General features: G+C 48.5%; 1 protein-coding gene across 4 annotated transcripts in view; it reads left to right on the top strand.

Annotated features, from left to right (window-relative positions):
* Positions 1–18,266, top strand: part of EGF (epidermal growth factor) — a 508,423-nt gene that overhangs the window by 123,745 nt on the left and 366,412 nt on the right. For all 4 annotated transcript variants that reach the window (XM_069230246.1, XM_069230245.1, XM_069230248.1 and 1 more), the window contains exon 4: positions 4,287–4,517. In XM_069230246.1, the coding sequence (XP_069086347.1) occupies positions 4,287–4,517 (231 nt within the window). The remainder of the gene's footprint in view (positions 1–4,286; positions 4,518–18,266) is intronic.

Genomic DNA, 18,266 nt, shown 5'->3' with positions numbered 1-18,266 from the left:
CCCCACTGCCCCCTACATTACCTTGCTGGCTGAGTTCAGACCCCTGTGTGCCGCACTGAGAAAGCATGTGCTTCCCCTGCATTTAAAACATTTGTGGTGATACTTGCAGTATTCCTGTACACATTGCCCTCTATTATATGACCAGCATGTGCCTGAGCTCCCTCCTTGCCCTCTGCCTGCTGCTCCCACCCCCGTTGAGATGGGACCCCCCAAAAGTGCTATTAAGAGACTGGCCAGCTGCTCGCCATATAAGTTGATGGGGCTGGCAATTCTGGAGTCATGGTCTTCAAAAACAATTAATTATCGAGCTGTCCCCACAACTTTTCCTCCTCCTCTGCAAGGCAGGCTTGAAATTCTTCATTGTAGCGAACCCATACCCAGCCTGCAAAAGTCACCTGTGCCTTTCACACCACGTCTAAATATTCAAAGAGCGCTACGCACCATTCTGGCTACTTTTTGCAATAGATGCTCGCATTAATTAAAAAGGCCGGCGTCCGGTTCTCTATGTTAACTGGCACCTTGGGCTGGCGGGACACTTGTATTCTTCCTTTGAGTCCTCTTTAGCCTGAACCTCCCCGTATAACAGCATGAAAAGCTCTTTATACTTCCCTTTCCACATGCACTTCTTGGCAGCTAATGTCAAATGAGCGCCTAATTGCTTACTGGTGCCAATATATGGCAACTTCTTATGCTTCACATCTTTGCTCTCTTTTTCCTCCCCTGTTTCTTTCTCAACTTCTCCCAACAGCACAACCCCAAATTCCTGTTTCTTATACAGAGCCTATGCATCTGTGTCCTGATCCTGAATATATTTGCCTTTGACGAAATGAAAGTGCCCCGTTGTCAGTGCCGTATTCCCCTCCCTGTCTGCATCCCCACCTCCACCTCCTCTGTTCTCAAAAGTGGGGTCGGAACAGAAGCCGTCTGTCCTGCCACAGCTCGCATTCTGTGATCCTTGGACACCACCGGTGTGGATGCCAAAAGCTGCATAACACCAACTCCTCTCCTTCTGTTATCTTCTCTCACTCCCAACTGCACAGACTGTGGTGTTGCTCACCATTCAGTCTCCCCACCATCAGGCTCCAGTATCTATCCTTCTTCCAGTTCATCCACCTCATAATCAGGATCCCATTCAGGCTCTGCATCCAAACCCTTGCACTCTGCACTCGTGCCTGGCACTTTACCACCCCCCAAACCCCATCACCAAACTAGGCATCATACACATCTGGTGAAGGGTCAAACTCCTGCAAGGAGGGCTCACTGCTAAATCCTTGCCTCTCCCAGGGTTGGTGCATTGCTGTCCCAGAGCTGGCCGCAGAGACATGCGCTCTGCCTTCGGACAGGGGTTAGAAGGCGGGGCTAGACCTTCCCAGTTGTTTACTTGCTGTCGCTAACGCCACCCCTGCCTGTAGACCCTGGCTTACACTAAACAGTTTCTGTCCCACCTGCACCGCGATGCTTGGAGCCCCTCGTAGCTCTATACCCACCTGCCATGACTCCATGCAGGAAAGCCTCTGGTCCCAACCAAATTACAGATCTGGTTGTAGACCCATGGGGCACCCATCCCAGACCCTTTCCCAGGGCTGACCTTCTCCTATGCATCCCCTGCCCACCTGGTGGGCCTGTCCCTTTCTGTTAGATCTAGTGACTCCCTATTACCCCAGAGCCCTGGCTGCCATATGCCCTGGATACCAGTATGGAAGGGGCCACCTCCATGGGCTCCCACTCGCTCCCCCGTAACTGAGCTGAAGCTATCCCCTAGGGCCAAGAAAGACTGTGCTGCTAAACACCCTCCATTATCCCCTGAAGTGTTGCCTCCCAAAATGGCTGCTCCACCGTGCTGGGCCTGTCTGCCTGGGATACACAAGTCTAGAGGCAGGCCCAGTGAATCTCCGGCCCGCCCCCCACCTCCTGCATCATGTGTGCCGCCCCCTGGCCACGAGGCCTTCTGACAGCTGGGGCCTGCTCTGCACAAGGCAGAGCCACTATGTGTGTTCCAGCAGTGAGACTCCTCCCTGTGGGCCCATGGGGACACGTAATGCAGCAAATTGTGGGCATGTGCCGCCTTGCACTGTGCACCTGTTAACATCCATTGCCCCAGCTGTGACACATGACTTTGGGGCCACGTTACCTTGTCTGCGGTACTGCCATAAATGTTTCCTTTACCGCCACCCAGGCAGGTTAGGAAGAAGCACCACTAACGCCTCTGACCCCCGGGTGCCAGACACTGCTTTGGCCACATTTCCCCCCCACCCACCTTGATGATGTACAATGATCGCAGATGACCTGGCCCTCTGGAGTTTCATGTCCCTCCCTTGACCTACCAGGGCCATTGGTAGCTTGCTCGACAGTGAGCCCTAGGCCATAACAGCCGCAGCCACACCACCTGCTCACGTCGCTCTGTCCCTGGCAATGGCACACTCTGAAGCGCCCCTGCAGACAGCAAGTCCAATCTGCCTGCATTCTTTAAAACTTGGAGAGCCTGCGCCACACTGTCCTCCGTATCAATGTTGTATGCTTATCCTTTATGGAAGAAGGAAAACCACAGACTGTCCTTGTCAGCGAGGGTGTACCTAATCTAAAATAGCACCCTATTTTAACTGTCCCTAAACTAAATTTCAAAAACTCACCCAGCTCCTGCCCCCCTGAGCAAATCCTATCTATCCCTCACCTTTAGGACCCTACCACTCGCCCAAAGATTTCAGAGGGGGACGTAGGGCATTCTGCCCACCCCTCCAAAAACCCCACAGTCAATTTAGGTTAAAAAAGTCGTAATCTGGGCACAAAGGAGGTGAGAAAACGATTTATGAGGATGATGAAAGAAAGAAATGGGCCTTCACTCAGTTTACAAAAATATGGATCAATACTAGTAAGTAATGTACCCCTGCCAACTTCCAAAATAAGTTTAACTGTAGAATAATTGATCCTCTTGTCATCTCTTACAAAAGAGGACGGGAGCACGCATTAACAGTGTGCCCCTATGATCTCCAGCCAGGCGTGCCATTATATGATGGCCATTGCCAATGGACCACAGGGAGACAGAGGGGAATTTGTCTCACACCCACATAATTTGGTGCTGGTGCCTTTTATGTGTTGGATGGGTAGATATCCTCCTACGATGCATTGAGTAAAGGAGCACGTTTGTGACCTGGCTATCTGCAGGCTTTCTGTTTCTTTGAAATGATGTCTGATTTACCCATCTTCCTTCGATCAGCGTTATATCTCGCGTGAGCCCACTCTTTCTCAGCAATAAGTGCAATGAAGACAGAAGGGTGGTACTCAATCAGCAGTGTGTGATTATTTGTTGAGGCATTTAAGGGGTTATTTAGAATTAGGCGTACGTGGGGAATCCCTAGAAAATAGGCAGATGCCCCATGTGCCAAACATGCGGTACCCAAAATCTGTCAGGAGAGTGCTCTGAGGGCGGATACTCTGTTGGCTCCACTAGCGGAAGCTTTTGACTGACGCCCATCTATCGTGTCAGTTGGTCAATCTACATCAGAAGGCCTGCCACATTTACGGTGGTCCTTCTGCTGTACAATGTTTGTGCCCGCCAAGGAAAGGATGGTGATCCCTCACATTTTAAGCTGTGACTTTTGTACCAGTCATGTCTCAAAATGCCCATTCACTAGGAGTCACAAAAATGAATGAGGCAGGAATTGTTTTTGTGACTTCCTGCAAATGTCTGCGTATGCAGGAATGGAGGTCTGCGAAGTACAGCAAACTTGAATGCCTGCATTTTCATTCATTGTATGCCTGCTTTTATTTCTGAAAGAAGCATATTCCCTCTAAAGAAAAAGAGCTGCTTTTTAAAAAATGAAAGTTGGAGTTCATCGTATGACATCGGGCAGAATGCAATGCCAGTGTCTCCCACCATAACGATGCCAAACACACACATTCACAACACGTGGTGTTCCGCAAGGGGGCCGTTTCCACTTTGTGAATTGGTTACCATTCCCTTTCGATATTTGGTATCAGATCAATGGTTTGTTATTGAAGTTGTGACCAAAAAATCATTAATGGCGATTAGAGAGGAGAAAGAGAAAGTCTCTTTCAGGCCCTTGTCCTACTGAACTGCAGTCAGTCACAAAGTGCATTTTTTGGAGACAGAAGGTCTCTGACTTGCAGTATGTATATTAGGACTTGCTATTTGCTGATCACAAAGTCAGGTATTTTGTGAATTGAATGCTTTGGGGCCGCAAACAGGTAGGTATATCGGGCCCTGAATTATCTTGTATGTACATAGCGTCTATACATTGTTACAAGACTGTGATGCCTTTCTTCAGGTTCATCTTTTGGTCATCGGCAAGTGCCAGTTCTGCTATAAATAGAGTGGATCTGGATGGAAGCAGCATGAAGTCACTCCACAGCACCACAGAGCAGGTGAATGCGCTCACCCCGGATTTAATTGACCAGCGGATTTATTGGACACAGTTCAGTCATGAAGAACACGTGCCACGGATTGGATCGTGTAATTACAATGGAAGCTTTTTGCACATGATAACGCATTCTGGACAGTAAGTTTTATGTCATCAGAACTTTTTAAAAATGCACTATTTTGGAGGGTTATAAGTAATCTTTTGACTGGAGTGGCAGCGTGTAACATTCTGGAAGTCTCTATATAAATATGATATGGATCTGTTACTTGTTATGATTTACGACCGGAGAATCCTTACTGCGTGCACCACCACCACTGATAAATGTAAATTATTTTATCAGAAAATCACAAATGTTCATTAAACCTTACCTGGGAGGCCAACAGAATGTTTATCAGGGCACCCTACAAGCAAGTTATTAACTTTCCTGGCTACTGAGCACTGATTCAGGGGCATAACTTCAGGGGGGCTGTTTGGGGTGTGACAGACCCCCAGATAACTGCATTCTTGGCTTGAGATTTGGGTCTAAGGCCTTCAGCTGGGTCTCCTATGCCTTTGTTGGTTTTTCTTGTCCTCGTTTGACTAAAAGGTTTTACCTTTTTATTATTTTTTTGGTATTAAGAACGTAGACAGGGTCCACCTAATGCAAATTAGTATTAAACCTGTTCCTAATGGGAACAGTGTATCCCAAACCTTTGTCACCACTCCACCCATCGGCATACTGATCTTTTTAGATGAAAGATTTATGATTCACACCCCAGTTCTTACTGACTTGGCTATGCCCCTTCACTAATTAGCAGCTTCCACAGTACGCACAACAGCAGCATGGGAGCCAAATTGCCAGCCACCAAGAGAAAAAGGTTCATGTATGTGGGGCAATTTCTAAGAGCGTATCTTTGAAAGCGGAATTAAACCTGAATAAAATGTAATTTTATGCGATGACTTGACTGGAAGAAATGTTCAATTTTGCGGCTGAGCCCAGTGCTGGTTACCTTTTTGCTCTACACAGTGCCAGCTTCCATGTATGTGATTTTTAATTTTTTTTTTAAATATATTTTTATTATTATTAATTAACTTTCACTGCATTACATCTGCAACATTCTTGATGGCATCAATAGATTTCCATTTAGTGCATATAATTGATCATTGAATATACAGCATACTCTTTCATTTTCTAATGCTCCCACCTCATTTCTTCTTATCCTAGACGTGCATAGGTTCCTTGGGGATGCAATGCGCCTAGATTGTTTCGGTGTCTTAGGGGTACATCCCCATCCTGTGGTCGTATTTAATCTGGAGTGCCCACTTGTCCGTATCGCAAACTTCTCTAAAACTACTTATTATTTTAACTTGATGGCGGTAGTTCAAACAGGCTACATTCACAGCCATGGCAGGTGTTACTCATTGTTAACTTGTTCTTGTTTTTTTATTTTTTTTCCCCCTTCTTTCAATCCATTGAGACCAGGCTGGTACCTTCCTATGCTTATTGTCTCTGTTTCCTCATACCGAGACGGATGTGCTTGGGGGCCGAGAACATCCATGTTCTGTCTCTTGGGGTTCAGTCATCCTATCCCCCTAATTGCCTGTTCCAGACGGTCCTGGTCACCCTCTTTCCACTCCTTTTCTCTTGGTTCCCCCATCATGCCCCATTGTCTGTGCTCAACCCTATTAGTCACTCTGGGTTTCCACTGCCACCCCCCCTTCCTTAGTCTGACTATCCCATCTCAGGAGTATTTCTTCCCATGCCAGGGCAATGGGGGTTTGGCGCATACCCCTTGCCTCCTCACTTTTCAGCACTTGCAATTCTGCTCGGGCCCATCTTGACACATCCCGCCTCCATTCGCTCGCCGATGGGCAGCTGGGAGATTTCCAACCTATTGTGATTCGTCTCCTATAGAGGACAAGTGCAAGGTCCAGGAAGCGTCCCCTCACTTTCCCTAGAGGCGCATGCGCTCTCAAACCCAGTAAGCATGACGCCGGGGATAGCCCAATCTCCATCCGCAGCACCCGCTCCTGGTCCGCCAGCGCCACAGCCCAGCCCCTCTGGAGCTCTGGGCAGTTCCATACCATATGGTCAAAGTCTGCAGTTACATTTCCACATCTAGGACATGTCTTGGGGGTTCCCCCATAAATTCTTGTCAGTCTGTGTGGGGTGAGGTATGTTCTGTGCATGTAGTTGTAATGTATGTATCTCAACCTGGTGTTTCTGGATACCGTTCGAGGATAGGCTAGTGCCCTGCTCCACTCCGCGTCTGTTAATTCCCTGCTCACTGTCTTTTCCCACTGTTCTCTTCGGGGCTGTAGTGCGTCCAGTGATTCCTCATTTTGGGACCTATAGATCCTAGCTATTAAGTGAGATTCCCCACCAGACGTTAGTAGTAAGTGTAGTACTCTGTGGGTTGGGGGCTCTGCATTTACCGTTCCCCAGTGCTCTTTGAGGATGTGTGTTAGTTTCCCATACTGGAGGAACTGTCCCCTTGGGACGCCCATTTCTATTAGGTCCGAGAAGGACCTCAGCACCCCCTCCTGAAACAGCGCTCCGACTGTCTCTACTCCCGCCCTCCTCCAGGGTCCGAGGCCAAAGCCCACCAGTTTCCTATCATCTGTTCCTTCCCCCAGTACTGAGAGTGGGAGCTCCGGGGAATAAGGCTGTCCCACCCCTACTCTTCTCGTGCTTTTATTCCAACATGCTGCCGCTACTCTCGTCATCATACTGTCCGCGCGCTTGGTCACTCTAATGTTCACCACCCGCGCAATGATTCTTTCCATTCCAATTTCTCCTTGAACAGTGTATCTATCCAATTGTCCCTTTCCTCCCATCCACGCTGTAGTCCACTGCAGTTGTGATGCTAAATAATAAAACTTGAAGTCAGGGACTCCCAGGCCCCCCATGTGTGTCAGCCTGCAAAGAATCGAAAGTGCCGTACGTCTACGGCCTTCGTCCCATATAAGCTCCCTGATCAGCATTTTAAGTTTGCGGAACCACGCCGAATTGATCTGCAGCGGCAGGTTCGCGAAATAGTAAAGTAACCGGGGCAGAATTATCATTTTGGACAGTGCAACTCTGGCCATTATGGATAGCCTTAGAGAGCGCCAGAACTTTACTGAGGAACGCAGGGAGCGGAGCGCCCTCCCAAGATTGCCATCCCGGAGGTCCCCCACCTCGTGGAACACCTGTATCCCCAGGTACTTAAATGTCCTCGGCGCCCAGCCTACATCCTCGGGGCACGATGCGGGCCGGTCACATCCCGCCAGTATGGGAAAAACATATGTTTTGCCCCTATTGAGACGCAATCCCGATAAGGACCCAAAGTGCTCCAGGGCATCCAGAGCCCGGGGAGTCCCGTCTCTCCGTCCCCGAGATAGATGAGTATATCATCTGCATAAAGGGAAACGATGTGCTCCGGTTGTCCTCATTGTATCCCTCTGCCCTTGCCATCCCTTCGTAGCTGGGCTGCCAGCGCCTCGATGGCCAGTGCGAATAATAGTGGTGATAGAGGGCAACCCTGCCTAGTGCCCCTGTGGATTGGGTAGGTGTCGGATACCGTCTTGCCTGTCCTCACTCTAGCCAGGGGGGATGCATATAGCAGGTCCACCCACTTTACCCAACCCTCTCCCAACCCCATCTTTCTCATCACTGTCCTCAGGTAGTCCCATCTAATTGAATCAAAGGCTTTTTCAAAGTCCACGGCGAGTAATACCCCAGTCAAAGGTTTCGCTTCCCTGGGCATATGTAGAATGGCAAATAGTCGTCTCATGTTAAGGGACGTGCTCCGGTGCGGGACAAACCCATTCTGATCCTTGTGTTTCAGTTTGGGCATGTGGCCGAGCAGCCGATTGGCCAGAACTTTGCTGAGTATTTCAAAATCATTGTTCAGCATTGACAAGGGGCGGAAATTAGCGACAGATGTCTCTCTAGCTTTAGACTTGGGCAGTAGGACCACCAATGCTTCCTTCAGCGTGGCCGGCAACACACCCCGGCTCAATGCCTCAGAGTACCCCACCGCCAGTCTGGGGGCCAGTAAGGTTTCGTACTTCTTATAGAAATCCATAGGTAAGCCGTCCGTTCCCGGTGTCTTCCCGGGCGCTAATTGCGATATGGCATTCTTTATCTCATCTGCTGTCACAACTGCCCCCAGTCCCTCCTGTTCCTCAATTGTCAGCGTTGGCAATGGGAGATGCTGCAGATACACCTCAAGAGCTGGTTCGTCAAGCTCCCCGGGTTTCCTATATAAATGAGCATAGTATTCCATAAAAGCGTCATTTATAGTGTTCGGACTGTGTCTTCCCTCTCCCTCCATGGTTATCACCTTGGTTATAGGCTCTCCTTCCCCTCCAGGTCTTACCAGCTACGCCAGCATTCTGCCTGACCTCCCCTCCTCGGAGTGTAATGAGGCCATATAGTTTTGCACACTATGGCATCTAAGTTGTTCCTCAACCTGGGAGTGGTCTCTCCGTGCCTGTGCATACTTTTCCACTTCCTGCTCATCTGTTCCCTGTCTCCGTTCCCCCTCATGTATTTCTTTCTCGAGTCTGGTCAGTTCACGTTCAAGCGTTCGTCTCACCCCCGTCGTCTGTCCCATACAGTATCCTCTGGTTGTCACTTTAAGGGTCTCCCACTCAACGGATCAAGAGTCAGTGGATCCCTCGTTAATTTTAATATGGTCAGCTAGGAAGAGACGAAGGTCATCCCTGTACACCTGGTCCTCCAAGGCTCCAGGGGCCAATCGCCACATCGGGATGGGGGGCCTAACCTCCTTCACTCTCCAGGTCAGCAGAAGAGGATTATGGTCAGAGAGCGTACGTCCCAGGTATTCAGAGTGGACCATCCCCTGCATTAGTGTTGCTGTACAAAGCACCCTGTCAATTCTTGTGTGTACCCTGTGGAGTCCTGAGTAGTATGAATAATCTTTTTCAGTAGGATGTTGCTCACGCCATATGTCTAATAATTCCCATGCATCTAGCCATTCTCTAAGTTTTTGGGCTACTCTGCTTGTCGTTGCCCCCGACAGTGGTGGGGTGGAGCGGTCTAGTTCTATATCTAACACGCTGTTAAAGTCTCCCCCTATCAAGAGGCCTCCCCCCGCTGGCTTGTGAGTTGACCCGATAGCCGTGTCATAAAGGGGATCTGGTCCTGGTTAGGGGCATAAATGCAACTCAAGGTAATTGGTACACCGTGTAACCTTCCCTCTAACACCACGTATCTGCCTTCCTGGTCAATATTGGTGGATTCTACTGCAAAGGGAACCCCAGCATGTATCCATATCAGCGCCCCCCTAGCATATGCAGAATATTCTGTGGCTTACACCTGACCCCTCCATCTTTGCCTTATCTTTTCAGCTTTCCCCTTTGCTAAGTGGGTCTCTTGTAGCAACGCCACTTGGATACCCCTCCTCTTTAGGAGTTTTGTGTCGTTTGTTTGGTGTTCCCAACCCCCGCACATTCCATGTTAGCATATTATACTCTGCCATATTGGAAGGACATTCACTATATTTCCTTCTTGGCCCGTCCCATTGGCCTGAAACCTTCTGTATCTGACTGTATGTCTAATCCTAACAACCCACCTACTGCAGAGCGCCATCAGAACTAACAATCTTGAACCCCAACTCCCCTTCCCCAGGGCGCCCCCTAAACAGAAGGCTGCCCAAAATATTGTGCAACTGTGCAACTCAGTCAAACTGTCAACTCTAGTTCTCGCCATACTGTCGGAATGGACGAGATTCTGGTGGGGGGGACCACGCCCGGAGGGGCCATCGGATCGCTGTCCACCTCCATCTCAGGGCTGCCCTGCTTTTTCGATTACCCGAGCTCATCCGCCGTCTGGGGGGTCACTTTTGGTACCTGCACCGAGCAGCCCGACCCCTCCACCGAGGACATCACCGTGCCGTCCGATTCTCCGCCTGAGTCCCTGGGGGGCGATTCCTCTCTGCTCATGGAGGCAGCAGCCTCTAATGCCGCTTTTTTCCCCATTTCCTTTTGCGACTGGGTTGGTGCCAAGCGGGGTCGGCTCCTGGTTCGTCGTCTTATCGAGCCCCGGCATACTCCCCTGTTTGCGTGTCGCACCATTTGGGCCCCTCGGGCCTCTAGCCAGTCCCACGCCTCCTCGGGAGACTGGAAAAACCATTCATAGTCACCTTTAGTTTTGCCGGTAAAAGGAGCGAGTATTGGATTCCTTCCTCTCTCAAGGCCCTTTTGACTGTCAGGTATGATGCTCGCTTGGTTTGAACATCCAGTGTGAAGTCGGGGAAAAGTGTCACCTCCCTGTTCGCAACTTTAAAAGGGCCCGCTTCTCTGGCTCTTTGTAGAAGAATATCTCTATCTCTATAGTGGAGGAGACTGGCGATCACCACACGCAGAGGACGGCCCGGCGCCAAAGGCCTCGAAGGCACCCGGTGCGCCCGCTCCAGGGTGTAGAATGGGGTCAGGCACTCTGGGGCCACGACCGTCTGCAGCCATTCCTCTAGAAACTTCAACATGTTCGCTCCTTCGGCCACTTCCGGCAGCCCCACCACACGCACGTTGTTTCTGCGGCTTCTGCCTTCCGGGTCCTCTGCTCTTTGTTCTAGGCGCGCAACCCTATCCACAAGGCACGTCACCTCAGCTTTTAGGTCTTTTTGTTGCGGCGCAATTTCAGCCAGGACATTCTCCGTATCTTTTACTCTATCCACTAACTTGTGCTGGTCCGCCCTCAGTAGGCCAACTTCAACTGCGACCTGGTTAATGTCACGTTGTAGAGTAGTTTTAGTGTCCTCAATTGCACCCAGTATCTTATCTAAGGTGTCCTGCATTTTAAGCTGGGGAGGGTCCAGCGGCTCTCCCTCTTTACGTTCAATGGGTGTCATATTGCTGATTATTTTGCCTTTGTGGCGATTCTTAGGGGACATCTGGCACCCGGGTAGGGCCACCCACTCAGGCTGGGCCGAGTTCTGGGATCTCGCAGGTTTCCTTTTGACTTCTCACTTCGTTCTCCGCCTCCGGCACCCCGCGGGCACTTGTCGTACCAGGTCTGCCGGGGTTGCTCAGATGGTCAGTGTCTCTTTACTCGTCACCGTCCGAGGCCGGAATTCTCTTTGGTCCAGGTTCCGCTATCGCCCGCCGGGGTTACTCTCTCTCTGTTTATTATATTTTTATTTATTTGTTTAAGGGTACCCTTCAGGGTGCTGATCTTTGGGAGCACAGGTGTGTTGCAGCGGGGCTCCGCGGGAGTGCCAGGAGAATCATTTGCAACACTCCCCCTCCTCTAGGGCGCCGATTTCGGGTCTCCACCATCTCCTTTCTGTTCCTCGGTGCGGCCCCGTGAATTTCTTATGTGTCCAGAGGGTCAGATCCTGTGTTCTCTCTGCCCCTACTCCGGGCGTGATTATCCGGTGGTCGGGGCCCACTGACTCCGCCCGCCTCCTTGTTGTCGTGTTTCTTTGGGGTTCGCTCATCTGGTCTCCGCAGCAAGCCTTCGGCACTCCTTCGGCCTAGTGAGCGTCCCCCGGCCCCAGCACCGTCACCCGCCAGGCCGCTCCGCACCCGGTCTCTCCTGTTCGGACCAGGTTCCGCCGCCTCACGCCGGGGTTTCTCTCTCTCTGTTTATTATATATTTATTTATTTACTTATTTAAGGGCCCACTTCAGGGTGCTGATCTTTAGGGGCGCAGTCGTGTTCCAGCGGGGCTCTGCCGGAGTGCCAGGAGAATCTCTTGCAACACTCACCCTACTCCGGGGCGCCGATTTCGGGCCTCCGCCATCTCCTTTCTGTTCCTTGGTGCAGCACAGTGACTTCCTATGTGTCCAAAGGGTCAGGTCCCGTATTCTCTTTGCCCCGACTTCGGGCGTAAGTGTCGATTGTCTGGCGATCAGGGCCCACTGGCTCCGCTCGCTTCCTTGCTGCTGTGTTTCTTTGGGGCCCGCACCTCGGGTCTCCGCTGCACGCCCTCGGCACTCCCTCGGTCCAGCGAGCGCCCCCCGGCCCAGCGCCGTCACCCGCTAGACCGCTCCACTCTCGGTCTCTCCTGTTCGGATCAGGTTCCGCCGCCGTACGCCAGGATTTCTCTCTCTCTGTTTATTATATGTTTATTTATTTATTTATGGGCCCCTTTCAGGGTGCTGATCTAATCTTTGGGGGCGCAGGTATGTTCCAGTGGGGCTCCGCCGGAGTGCCAGGGGAATCACGTGCAACACTCACCCTACTCCGGGGCGCCAATTTCAGGCCTCCGCCTTCTCCCTTCTGTTCCTCAGTGCAGCCTGTGTATTTCTTATGTGTCCAGAGGGTCAGATCCCGCGTTCTCACTGCCCCGACTCCGGGCGTAGGTGCGGCGAACGGGGCCCACTGGCTCCGCCCGACTCCCTGCTACTGTATTTCTTTAGGGCACGCTCCTCGGGTCTCCGCAGCACGCTCTCGGTACTCCCTCGGTCCAGTGAGTACCCCCTGGCCCCAGCGCCGTCACTCGCTAAGTCGCTCCGCTCCCTCCTGTTCCTCGAGCGCAGCCGGTCGTCTCAGCGCTGGCCGCGTGTTCATACTCGGGTCCCCGGCTGCGCTGGGCCCACCAAGTAGACAGCTCTGCAGTTCCTCAACCTGCATCGGAGCCTCTCAGCCGCGCTCCGTTCGGGCTCCACTGTTTTGCAGTGTCCTCCACAGCTCTCCCGCACTGCGATTGCGGTTTGCCCCCAGGGCTGGGTGTAGATTTAACAGGATTATTTGTAGGCCCCTCCGGAGCTCGTAACTTATGCGTGCGCCATCTTCGATCGCGCGGCCACACCCCCTCTGCTTCCATGTATGTGATAAGAACAAATGCTCTAAATTTAGGGATGAATTGGATTGATGGGATATTATATGCATTGTACGCCTCAAGAGCTACTCTATTGTACAGGGAGAACAGACACTCCTCAACCACTTTTGAAAGAGTCTGCTATATCAAAATGAACTGCCGTTTTCATGCATAGAATAGTGTATCTCCACTCTTTGCACTGCATTTCTGAAAGTCAAAGTCAAAACCCTAAGAAGAATTACAAAAGTCAATAGGTGTGGTCCTTGTAAAGTGCATGCTCACAACGACATAACATGCAGGGACCTCACACTCACACCGCTGCCCTCACGTAGGCATACCTCTCTCGCTGTGCCCACACAGGCATGTGCCCCACTCTGCACTGACACAGGCCCAACTTTCAAACCTGCACTCACAAAAGATAATGTCCCTGCATTCACACAGGTGCACTTCTCACAGTGCACTCACAAAACATTGTGGTTATCCTGCACTCACACAACCACACTGCTCACACACAGGTACTATGCTCACTAAAAGGAACAGACTTTAGACAGATGGTGGTGCAATATATTTTTGAGTTTTAATTAGCTTATAATGGATTAATATCACTTTTTAAGTGGGTGGTTTTGTCTTGTGGTAGGCTCACCTGATTTCATGTCATTTTATTTTATGTTTTGTTTCCTTTTTCTTCTTTAGCATCACTTTTTAAGTAGATGCTTTCCCGAGTGAACGGTAGTTACTAAATTAGCAATGTAAGTAGCATCACTGGGGTGCATAATACAGACTTGACTCACAAATGGCCAACTATCCACACACAAAACAGGTATAGCACCAGGCAGGAATACACACTTCCCTCACACCCTTGAAGACATACTGGTCTAGTCAGAAACAAGGTAAGCCACCATTGCATGCACAGAACATGGATAGCATCTGCAGCAGTACAAGCCTGTGTGAAAACACAAACAATGTGCAGCATTTGTCAGCAGTGTAAGTTCCACCCACACACAGCACAGGCACAAGACGGGCATCAGCAGTGCAAGCTAAGACATCTTCACATACAAAACAGGTATCACACTGGCAGCAGCATCCAAGCCTATTTGAGGCACAAAATGCCCAGAGAAAGGTATAGAGGCAGATGAACCACTAAGGTTTGAAACAGATGCTAGGCTCTGTTTCTGCTTGAGGTCCTCATGAGCCCTCAAGCCCAAAATGAGCTAACATTTCTCCTGGCTTCTCCCTAATACCCGCACAACCTCTTGCACCAAGAAAGAAAGGCAAATAATTAAACTTTGATGCCAAACTGGAGTGAGAAAGGGATACCAATCCAGTGGATGAATTACACCATGTGAAACCTGAAAATCGGGGATAAATCTTGGCTTGGCTACTTGACCAAATTTTGTGACCCTAAGCAATTCTTTTATTTGATCATGCCTCTTATTTATTTCATTACTGCATATCAGAAAACCCTGAAATATGTGAGGATGTATGATGTACAAAAATCTCTTCTATGTTTGACTTAATGCACTATAATGTTACTCCAAGTAAAATAAGAAATTATAGTCCACATATGGGGGAACAGGACAACTTGTTGTCAAAGTGTGGTATGGGGCTGAATGTTTCTAAGTTCATGTTTAAAAACTATCACTTTTAATAAACGCTTCTCAATGGAGTGATATAATCTGATGCACTAAAGTGAAACACTTGCCAAAGAAAAATATATATATATATTTTTAATTTTGAAGTAAACTTATGATATTTTAACATAATATTTGTTACACAATGTCCATGTCAAATGCTCCTATGGCTCAGCTCATTTCTGGGTTTTTAGAGCCAAGACTCTCTCTTAGAGCCAAGACAGACCCTAAACTCAGCTCTCCATGGTAATTTGCTGACTCACCCACTTCAACTACTGTACTGTTAAACAACATTTACTCAAGTTTCTCCTCTCTCATTATCTCACTCTGGAGAGCAACACCTTGTTTTCTGAGAGTCTGGCAGGTTTCCACAGGTTTGAGAAGGATAACTGTTCCTATTTTTGATTTTAATACAAATTAATCATGCATTAGCAGGCCCAAGAAGGTGTTTTAAAGTTACCTGTGTAATGTTTTAACATACGTTTTAAAAATCAATACACAAATCATTCATTTTTCCAATCCCAGCACTCTTTCCTATGTAAGTGTATATTCTATTACTGCCATTGTCTGCGTTCCACCTACAGGCTGAAGCATTGATTACAATGACTGTCTTGCCTTCAGAAACCACCCAGCAGTATAGACATTACTTATTCTTTGACCTCTGCTGACACCAGGCAGCCATGGCTAAATAGCACACTCTGCTTTTACAAAAGTGTATATTAGTACTGCTTGGCATTTTAGTGTGCACATTTATTGCCTCCGCAGTGTCCATGCACATGCTTCAGTAGATTTTGCTGCTTGGAGTCTGACTCTTGCAACTGTTGGAATCAGACAGACCTAACAGCAAGCTCCCAGTACTTTAAGAGTTCCTGTTGCCCTAATAGGCAGTGATGCTAGAACAGTTTTCAGACTAGGGGTGGTGCCACCAATGTTACATCACTGAACTCACAGGGATTCCGAAAAAAGCAAGCATCACACAAAGAACAAGTGTCGCAAATGAGCCACGCACATTCAGCAAGAGAGATGTAGGGTGTAGTATGTAACTGGTGTCATATTTAAAAGCACATTGTCCCTAAAAATAAGTGCCAGTGGCCATCACTAGCAACTACGGGCTCAATTTAAGCACTGGCCAAAACTTGAGGACAACTGCAAAACAGGAGTCATTGCACTTTTCTAACTTCTCCTTCAATGCCTATTTCCTGTCATCTGTGTCGTCTAGGAAGCTCTTTTCTAAAGGTGTAAGCAAGCATGTCAGGTTATTCCTGTGAGCGTAAGCTGTCCCAAAAGTTAACGTAGGTTCAAAGAAACCTCTAACTAATACTATGTCATTATCCTTAGCTACTGTACACAAGTATCTAATTATGGGGACAAACAAATACAATACATCATGATTGAAGTAGAAATACTGAATGTACTCTTGGTTCTAGAATCTTGTTAGAAACAGACTACAACCTATCCCATAAGTAAGAGGCAAATTATGATAGGTAACTCCTTCTTCGACTGATGAAGGAATCTGCGTACACACAAAACAATTCTTCAAATCTTTCGTCTCAACATACTCACTCAATAAGTGATAGAAGACATTAGAAGAAGATACTTCTCATCTAACCTAAACTTCTCTATTGCTGTTAATGTGGTAGTTGTCTCTAAAACTGAAGTATGGCTGGCTTCCCTCTTGTCATGAACAGTCATACCCACAATTAATATCACAGACAATATCACACACACAATTGCCAAACCAACACTCATGTATTTACAGCACCTATTCTTCCTACCCTGTTGACTAATGTTATTCATGATCTGTAAAGAATCAGAAAGTAGAAGAGAAAATTTAGGAACTATGCAACAAAAATCAAAAACAAAAATCTTCTTTCAGCAGTTATTTAGAGCTGTCAGTCTCTTTTCCAGGATCCTTTTCTCAAAATCGGTATGCTTGTCAAAAATGAGGTTATCTTGTCAAAATCAGGTTATCAATGTCTCTTCCAGTTACTTTCAACAGTTTCTTTCTCTTTGCACTTTTCTCAATTCGTCTCAACAGTTCGGTTCACTAGCTTCCTTCAAGTGCCAAAATATTGGCCTGGAATGTCTCGATCAAAACAAAAAGACAAAAAATCTCTTTGCCATTCAGCTTGTAGTTGGCATACGCCCATTCAGGACCTGCGTACCTTCGACTTGCTATTCTCTTTCTTTTCAACTTTCGATCTCCATTCAATTCTCTCTCACTTAGATCTTCTCTCCTTGTTGTATCTACTTCTTCCTCGATTGTTGTTCCAACAACTACTTCTTTTCTCTTTGCTTGTGATTCCGGCCACTTACCTCCTTTCAGAGGACCTTTTGTCAATGTTCTTTTCAGTGTTGAACTTCAAACTTCTTCTTGCTCTGCAGGATTTTCTCTTGACAGACCTGCAACTGGTTCAGGAGGAGTCAGATCACATTGGCTTCGATCCACCTCAAATCCTTCCCCCTCGAGGTCTGGTGTTTGCTCTATTTGACTCTCAAAATCGTCTACTTCTGGGTGAGTCCCCTTCTGACTAGACTCTCCTGTTGCATTACTTGAGATTGGCTCACTGTTACCCTCCCGGAGGTCTTCTCCTTCGTTTCTGACAGGTGTGACTGAACCGTTCCCAACGTGCTCAGTTCCGGTCTCAGTTCCTCTTTCTTCCCCTTCCGTCTGTGAGGCTTGTCTGATCATCGCTGGTACTTTCAACAACTCTTCTTCAATGTCCAAAGGACATGCCACTTTCTTCGTATGGCTGGCATGGATCCAGTTCGGACCTCCAGCACTCTTCACAGCTGTGGTAGTAGTCAGAACTACCTGGAACAGTCCTTACCAGCAAGGCTCCAAACACGTCTTCCACACATGTTTCCAGACCACAACCCAGTCCCCGGCTCTCAGGAGGGACCCTGGGTAATGGATCAGTGGTAGTGTGGTGTCTTCTACCCGCTGGAGAAAGAGCGAACTACATCAGCCGGACTTTTGCAGTAGTCCAACACCATATCAACTGTAATACTCACAAGGGCATTCGCAGGCACCTCTGGCAACCTCGTTGCTCGGCCCATGAAGATTTCATGTGGCCCATGAAGATTTCATGCGGTGACAATCCTGTCTTCCTGTCAGGTGTGTTTCTCATTGTCATCAGAACGGCAGTGCGCTGGCCATTTCAGATTCGTGGACGCACACACCTTTGCCGTTCTTGACTTAAAGGTACCATTGATCTATTCCACTAGTCCTGATGTTTCAGGGAGTTAACTACAATGCAACTTCTGCTCAATGTTCAATGCTTCACTCAGTAATTTAATTACATTGTTGAAGTGACTTCCCCTATTTGATTCTTAAAAGATCGGAAACCCAAAACGTGGTATTAGTTCCCTAAGCACTGTGAGGCTGTCATTTCTTCATATAGGGTATGCTTCAGTCCAATGACTAAAGATGCATACAATCACCAACACATATCTCAAACCTCCACACACAGGCATCACAATAAAATCCATTTGCATTCTGCT

This window comes from Pleurodeles waltl, chromosome 1_1, assembly GCF_031143425.1.
Source record: "Pleurodeles waltl isolate 20211129_DDA chromosome 1_1, aPleWal1.hap1.20221129, whole genome shotgun sequence".
NCBI lineage: Eukaryota > Metazoa > Chordata > Amphibia > Caudata > Salamandridae > Pleurodeles > Pleurodeles waltl.
The sequence above is the reverse complement of the archived record's forward strand: the minus strand, read 5'-3'. Positions and strand labels throughout refer to the sequence as shown.